Source organism: Nicotiana sylvestris, chromosome 10 (assembly GCF_000393655.2).
Source record: "Nicotiana sylvestris chromosome 10, ASM39365v2, whole genome shotgun sequence".
Lineage (NCBI taxonomy): Eukaryota > Viridiplantae > Streptophyta > Magnoliopsida > Solanales > Solanaceae > Nicotiana > Nicotiana sylvestris.
The window spans coordinates 128,515,206-128,524,005 of NC_091066.1; the positions used below are offsets into that span (position 1 = coordinate 128,515,206).

The 8,800-nt window shown below is 43.6% G+C and overlaps 1 protein-coding gene across 1 annotated transcript; it reads right to left on the reverse strand.

Annotated features, from left to right (window-relative positions):
* Positions 1-3,471: 3,471 nt before the first annotated feature.
* Positions 3,472-5,196, reverse strand: LOC138879933 (uncharacterized). Its single transcript, XM_070159582.1, has 3 exons — positions 4,976-5,196; positions 4,167-4,438; positions 3,472-4,022 (listed from the first exon to the last, which is right to left on the reverse strand). Exons 1-3 carry the CDS (start codon positions 5,194-5,196, stop codon positions 3,472-3,474), a joined length of 1,044 nt encoding a protein of 347 aa, XP_070015683.1.
* Between the last annotated feature and the right edge of the window lie 3,604 nt (positions 5,197-8,800).

An 8,800-nucleotide genomic window follows, 5' to 3' on the forward strand; every position in this document is an offset into this window, starting at 1 on the left:
TCCTCTCTATTTCTTCCACTAAACTATCAAAAACTTGATACTTTAACCTTGGGCGAGCTTGACTTTATATAGGTTAAGTGGGTTTCCCTCCAGATTTCCAATTTTACCCCTAAATAACATTTTTCCGGACCGGACACGCGCGAGCTCGCGCATAACTTCGTGTGTTTCTTCGCGCATGATTCTGCCTCGGCCTTTCTTACGCGTGAACTACTGCGCGACTTCGCACGTTTCTTCGCGCACCTGGAGCTTGATTTCGTCCATTTTTTCGTCTCGTCCTTGCGCGCACTCGACCCCGAGGGGTTGTTCTTGCTCATAAATCATTCCAATATCCTCTTGAAAGCATCATATAGGCTCTTCATCCTGCGTGTATACATTTCACAATTAGAGCCTATTTTTCATCAATTAACCATAATATGTCATTGGAATATAATCAAGCGGAAGCATAAACAATAGCTAAACCACCTAGATTTCACCTATTATCAACACCCCACACTTAATTCATTGCTAGTCCTCGAGCAATCAACTATACTCTCTAGAGAATCCTTCACTCAACCATTTCCCTTAACGCATTACACCTAGAACAATGTACATGTATTACGCCTAGCAGTGAACAATCCTAGCCTCAAAGTCGACTCTCAAGTGCCATGCAATATTCACACTTCCTCAAAGTACTCTACATAGAAGTCAAGACTTGCTTTTCCGTCACGAATCATATGCCCTCACAATTACATCAACAAAAACTGAGCTCAATCCACCACATTCAATTCATATACTCACATATATCAAGGAAATCACTCACTCTCACAAAAGAGGTCACATGCATGCAATTGGTACCATAAGCTTGCCCTTAATGTAAATCTCTACTAATGTAGGATAGCTTGATCCAAAATCAATTAGGACTTTTCATGGTTGTAATGTGGGCTAAGGGACGGGTAAGATGTATTTAGGAATAGTGACTCAACCCCTAAGCACTTTAACACATCACATGAACAATTTTTAGTGCAAATTGTTTAACGCACTTCTTATTCACACACAGTATCATCCCACAAATACTCCCTTCTTCTTTAAGCACTCTATTAATTCACTCCCACTAGCTGGAACAAGACACAATGTAATCATCTCTCTTCTTTTTTTTGATAAGTTTATTCTTCTTGTCATTCAATTTCTACTAGTGGTGTATTCGTTTACAACATAAGTGCATCTTTTACCCTTTTATTGGTTTCCCTCAAAAGCCACCCCACACTTATTTTCTTCTTACTTCTTTTAGTGTTCCTCTCACAATTAAAGTGCTTTAAGAGGTAAAAGGATCAAAACAATGTCAATTAAGAACAAAAGGGTATATGTTTGTAATGTGGGTGCCAAACAAAAGTCCCCAGGCTCAAAAGGGTTAACTAGGGACAAATTTTATTTGTGATAAGGAATTAAGCTCAAAAAGTTCAAAGAAAGCCTAACATCATTTTTCAAACCGAGGTTCCAGCCACATCTATTTGCTCTTCCTCCTCCGATGCATCAGAACCACTCTCATCCTCTCCACCTACTGCTGCTGCTGAGGTTGCCCCCGTGGTGTTCTTTCCAGGTCGGATCTTGTGGCTTTTTCTTACTAGCCCGTCCACACGAGTATTTTCAGTCACCTGCACATTCCTGCAAAGCTTAGTCACCAAAGATGGGAAAAAGAAGCCATACTGGCGTTGGGGGAATCGGATAAACATCTCGTCGTGGATCACTTTGGCCATGTCGAAGGGAAGACCCTTGATGAAACACCAAATCAATGTAGCCCGGGGTCCATTCACCTCTGTGGTATTTGTGGAGGGAATAAGGCGACTGTTAATCACATACAACCAGCTCTTCGCCTCTGGAGTTAAGACGGATGAGTGGAACTTCTCTCCATGTTCCAGCCACTCTACCATTTTTCCTGGTGCGCAAATTTCATCAAAGAAGCGCTCCCACTTGGCATCGGTTGGATTTCGCCCATATTCATAAAAGTCAGTATTCTCAGGCAGAGGGTCGGGCAATTGATAAGCTATGTGTATCGCCTCAAAGGAGGCATCCACCACCTTACGGCACATTGTGACCACATGGTTGACATGCTCTGGTAGATTAGCATAGAATTCGCGTACAACCATTACATTAGCCTCCCCTGGCTCGTCAATGAAGGTCTGCAAACCCCACTTCATCAACTCATTGTACATGTGGGGGCATCGTTCCTTGACCTTTTTGATGTTGATGCCCCTCTCCGGAATTGGCTTTTTGGCAGCCTTCTCTGTAAAATGGGTTTGAGCCTCAGGGGAGACAAATTTGTTGTTGTCATAGGGACGTGCAGGAGCTTCCCTTTGGCGGCTTGAAGATGGACCCGTGGCTTGGCACTTTTTCGATGGTGCCATAATACCTGCAAAACGTGGACACATTAGCTCAGCCCAACAAAAATAGTGTGACTTAATGCGGTTACTCAAACTTCACACGCAAAATTGGTCACAACTACATAACCATGCTCATTGAGGCCTTTCCACAAACACCTTGTGGGCATTAGGCTCTCACAGCTCTTTTCTAAGGGTCTTGCAACAAGGGCCTCCCACAAAATCTCATCCATAACCCAAATCAAGTACTACCCACCCCACACTTACAACAAACTAACCCCACAACATATTTCACCAAGTTTGAACACCAAATCACAAAACACATCTACACTAATGGCATAAGATACAACATAAAAAATATGAAAGTAGAAAGATAAAAAGAAAGAAAACTACAACTAGGGCTCATACCTTGTTGAAAATCGTGAGAGAGGGGAATGATGCTAGTGATTTTTAGGAAGAGAATCGTGAGAGAGGGTGATGGGGGCAGGGATGCTGGAATTTGGTGTTTTTGAAGGAGTTGGGAGATTTTGGAAGAGGGGATATGGGTTTTGTTTAATAGAAGGGGGGTAAATGTGTCTAAACAAATAACCTATTAAACTACAAAAATAAAAAAAATAAAAAAGAAAAACTAGAACTAAAAAGAAAAACAAAATGCCTGAAAAGTTCCAGGCAGAATGTTCCGCCCAGGCGCGCGAACATATGCGCGAAGTTTAGAGCTCGCGCATTTCTTCGCGCGGTTGTGTTGAGTTCCAGGCAGAAAGGTTCGCGAACTTGTGCACGAAGTTTTGGAGCTCGCGCGTTTCTTCACACGGTTCCGTTGAGTTCCAGGCAAAAAGGTTTACCCAGGCACGCGAAGTGGGCGCGAAGTCGTACTCCTAGGCGTGTATTTTTGCATTTATTGTCACCTGTTTTGCTCCTGGTTGATGGTCCTTTCACCCGCCCTTCGTCGCCTGCATTTGTTAGTAAGTTAAAGCTCAAAATCAAACACTACTACTATCATTGGGTTGCCTCCCAACCAGCGCCTTATTTAACGTCATGGCACGACGGTTACAACATTTCAATGGGTTGCCTCCCATCCAGCGCCTGATTTAACGTCGCGGCATGACTCAACATGTTCTCAAGCATCCTTCAAGTCCAATGAGGTCTTGTGACGTGCAAAGTCACCACCCCAGTAATGTTTTATCCGTTGACCGTTCACCAAGAAAGTGCCAGTGGAACTCATATCTCTCAACTCCACGGCTCCATGAGGCTTCACGCTTACCACAACAAAAGGGCCCAACCAACGAGATTTAAGCTTTTCGGGAAAAAGCTTCAACCTCGAATTGAACAATAGAACTTCTTGACCTGGCTCGAACTCTCGATGTTGAATGTGCTTGTCATGCCACCTCTTAGTCTTTTCTTTATACAATTTGGCATTCTCATATGCATGTAATCGAAACTCCTCGAGCTCATCGAGTTGTAGCAACCTCTTCTCTCCAGCTAAGTTCCCATCTATGTTCAGCTTCTTTATTGCCCAATAGGCCTTGTGCTCAAGTTCGACGGGCAAGTGACATGCCTTCCCATACACCAATCTATAAGGAGAAGCACCAATGTGAGTTTTGTATGTTGTTCGATACGCCCACAATGCATTGTCTAACTTTCCGGCCCAATCTTTTCTATTCACACTCACTGTTTTCTCAAGAATTTGCTTTACCTCTCTGTTTTAAACCTCCACTTGACCACTCGTCTGTGGGTGATAGGCAGTGAAGACCTTATGCTTGACCCCGTACTTTGCAAGGACATTATTTAATAGTTTATTGCAGAAATGCGTACCTCCATCACTGATCAACACTCTGGGAGTTATAAAGCGTGTGAAGATATGCTTCTTGACAAAGCTTACCACCACCTTTGCATCATTAGAGGGAAGAGCAATGGCCTCCACCCACTTGGACACATAATCAACTGCCACCAAGATGTATTTATGGTCGTTCGAGTATGGAAAAGGTCCCATGAAGTCAATTCCCCAAACATCGAAAAGCTCCACTACCAGGATGTTTTGCAGTGGCATCTCGTGCTTCTTAGTGATCGTCCCGGTTCTTTGGCACCTGTCACACATTTTAACAAAGGTGTGTGCATCCCTAAACAATTTCGGCCAATAGAAACCTGATTGTAGCACTTTTTGGGCGGTCCTGTCTCCATCGTGATGACCTCCGTATGACGAGGCGTGACAACTATGGAGTATGGCACTCATCTCCTCCTCAAGAACACATCTTTGCACCAACTGATCTGCACATAGCCTGTATAAGAATGGCTCATCCCACATATAGAGCCTCACATCATGCAAGAACCTTCGTCTATTGTCTGGTGTCAATTCTGGTGGTGTCACCCCACTTGAAATAAAATTTACATAATCTGCATACCACGGGGCTGTGCTTAAGGTGATTGCCAATAACTTCTCATCAGGGAATGTTTATTTGATTGCACCCCCTTCAGCCACATGGTTCCGATTTTCTAACCTGGACAAGTGATCAGCCACTTGGTTCTCTGTTCCTTTGCGGTCTCAGATCTCTAAATCAAACTCTTGAAACAGTAGGACCCACCGAATCAGTCTCGGCTTGGCATCCTTTTTCTCAAACAAGTACCTGATGGTTGAATGATCTGTGTAAACGATGACTTTGGTCCCCACAAGATATGACCTGAACTTGTCAAACGCCCACAGCACTGCAAGCAACTCTTTTTCAGTGACGGTATAGTTCATCTGAGCTGGATTCAGAGTTTTGCTTGCATAGTAGATGGAGTGGAATATCTTATTTCTCCTTTGCCCCAAGACAGCACCAACAGCCAAGTCGTTAGCATCGCACATCAACTCGAATGGTTGCTCCCAGTCCGGAGCAATTATGATTGGTGCAGTAACTAACCTTCCTTTCAGCTTCTCGAATGCCTTCAGACAGGCATCATCAAATTTGAAGGCGACATCTTTCTCAAGCAACCTGCACAAGGGAGAGGAAATTTTCGAGAAATCTTTAATGAAACGATGATAAAAACCTGCATGGCTCAAGAAACTGCGAATGCCTTTGACAGATATCGGTGGAGGCAATTTTTCAATCGCTTCCACCTTTGCCTTGTCCACCTGCAAACCATCTTTGGACACCTTTTTCCCCAGGACTATACCTTTACGTACCATGAAATGGAACTTTTCTCAATTTAGCACCAAGTTAGTCTCTTCACACCTAGCAAGTACTTTATCAAGGTTCATCAAGCAGTTATCAAAAGAACATCCAAACATAGAAAAATCGTCCATGAACACTTCTACAAACCTCTCAACCATGTCAGTAAAAATGGCCATCATACACCTTTGAAAAGTCGCAGGTACATTACAAAGACCAAAAGGCATTCGCTTGAACGCATACGTGCCATAAGGACACGTAAAAGTGGTCTTCTCTTGGTCCTCTGGGCTATAGTAATCTGATTATATCCCGAGTAACCATCTAAGAAGAAGTAGTACTCCTGGCCAGCTAATCTATCAAACATTTGGTCAATAAAGGGGAGGGGAAAGTGGTCCTTCCGGGTGGCATTGTTCAATTTTCTATAATCAATGCAAATTCTCCACCCGGTGACAGTTCTTGTAGGTATTAAATCATTATTCTCATTGACTACTACAGTCATCCCTCCTTTCTTGGGTACACATTGGACGGGGCTTACCCATTTACTATCTGAGATAGGGAATACAATACTTGCATCGAGCCACTTAATCATTTCTTTTCTTACCACCTTTTCATAATTGGATTGAGTCGGCGTTGTTTCTCTACACTGGGCTTGTGTCCATCTCCATGAGGATTTTGTGCATGCAGAAGGCTGGACTAATGCCCTTAATGTCAGACATAGTCCACCCAAGTGATCGCTTGTGCTCACGTAGCACTCTCAACAGCTTTTCTTCCTGCAATTTAGACAAGTCAGACGAGACAATAACAGGTAAAGTGTCAGAGTCACCCAAATAAGCATATTGTAGGTGAGGTGGAAGGGGTTTAAGTTCCAATTTTGGGGCTTCCTCAATTGACGGCTTTGGAGGAGGCCCCTCTGGTCTATTCAAGGGCTCGAAGGGGTGCATCCCTTGCAGGTACGCACAAGATGTATCAAGGATGTGCATCATCTCCTCAACCTCCTCATCAGCCCCCAGGCTATCAAGTAACATAAGTGCTTTCTCTAGAGAATCGTCAAGATATACACTCGGATAATGAATCTGCTCATCGGCCTCAACAATAGATATCATTAAGAGCCCCTCATAGTGGCGGGGAAGTTGGATTGCTCTGTAGACATTAAAAACTACTTCCTCGTCATCTACCCTCAAAATCATCTTTCCCTCTCTCACTTTGATAATTGCATCACCAGTAGCTAAGAGAGGTCGTCCCAATATGATTGGAACCAGTTCATCAGCCTCATAATCGAGGATAATGAAATCAGCAGGGAAGATGAATTTCCCAATCTGCAACAACACATCTTCAATCACCCCTTCAGGGTGTACTATTGATTTGTCAGCCAGCTGTAACATCACAGTAGTGGGCCTTGGAGCTCCTAGGCCTAGTTGTTTGAACAAGGACAGGGGCATTAGATTTATGCTCGCCACCAAATCGCAAAGAGCACGACCCACATCAATATTGCCGATGCGCACAGGAATCGTGAAGCTGCCGGGATCCTTAAGCTTTTGAGGGAGCTTATTTTGGACCCTTGAAGTGCACTCCTCAGTAATGTCACTGTCTCAAATTCAGTTAATCTTCTCTTGTGAGCTACTATATCTTTTATGTATTTAGCATACTTTGGAATTTCACGAAGCACATCAACAAGTGGGATATTCAATTGAACCTGGCTCAACATAGAGAGGAATTTTGTGAACATGCGATCATCATTCTTTTTCTAAAATCTCTGGGGAAAAGGGGGTGGTGGTCTTGGGGCCTCCACGGGCTCTGAAATTTCAGCAGCATTCTTTTGCTCTTGAGTCACTTTAGGGATCAACTCTCCCTTAGGTATGGGCTTGTCTTTCTTTTTCTTTGGCACTTCCTCTAGCTCCCTCCCGTTTCTAAGTGTAACTGCATTCACTTGAGGGTTCTTTTCTGTATCACTGGGGAGGGAGCCTACAGGTCTAGTGTTTTGATTTGTTGCTAACTGCTCCATTTGCCTTTCAATATTTCTGAAGTCGGTCTTGAGTTGCTGATTGTCAATCAACAACTTCTTTAGCAGATTATTGGTACTTTCTTCCATTTGTTGGAGTGGTCTCTGGGGCTGATTGAAATTCCCTTGGGGTCTATGCTGATTCTGATTCTGCTGATTTCCACCCCATGAGAAGTTGGGATGATTCCTCCAATTTGGATTGTAAGAATTCTCGTATTATGCATGTTGATTCGGCGGACCTCTGTTCTGTTGCCCCACATAATAGATAGATTCTGGATTCGTGGGGCACATATCACTCGTATGACTGTCGCCACAGAGTTCACAACAAATAGTCATATGTTGTACGTGTTGCATTGTCTGTGGTTGCTGCATTGTCATCCTAGTCATCTGATTGGCCAGCTTTGCAATATCGTCTCTCATGGCTGACACTTCGTCTAACTCAAGTAACCCAGCTGATTTTTGCTTAACTGCCTTTCGTGAATCACCCTCACCTTGCCAGTTATTATCATTAGCAGTGAAGTTATTCAGCAAGATTTGGATTTCACTGTACGGTCTGGCCATGCAACTACCCCCACAAGCGGAATCAAGATTCATCTTTGAAGCATCATCTAACCCATCTACAAAAGTGTGACCCAATACCTCGTCCGTTTGGCAATGATGAGGACAGTCTCTGAGCATCTTCTTGTACCTTTCCCATGCTTGACGCAGTGTCTCGCCCGCTCGTTGTTCAAACCCAAGAATTTGACTCCTCAATACCTTTGTTTTCTTAGTGGGGAAAAATTTGATTAAGAATTTCCTCTCCAGATCATCGCAGGTACGGATTGAATTTGCTGGCTCTTTATTCAACCACTCCTTAGCTTCCCTAATCAGTGAAAAGGGGAAAAGTGTCAGCCTGACATAGTCCTTGGAAACGTTCGGATAGTTGTAGGTATCCGTAATTTCCAAGAAATTTTGAATGTGCCTCTGCGGGTCTTCATGAGGTAAACCCACAAACAACCCTGTGGATTGGATCAGCTGCACCATGTATTATTTCAGCTCAAAGTGCCCAGTGATGTCAGGTTTCACAATAGCCTGAGTCATATTAGCTAGACTGGGCCTTGCGGCTTCAATCACCGCGCGTTCCTCATTACTTGCCATCTCAATTGGTTGTGGTTGAACTTCGATGTCCAACCCTTTTTCAATTCTGGTTCTCGCGTCCACCTCCCTCCTCAATCTGTGAAGTGTTCGTTCAATTTCTGGATCGAGAGGAAGGAAATTGTTTGCGCTTCTACTTCTTGGCATTCAATAGAAACTCTTGTATT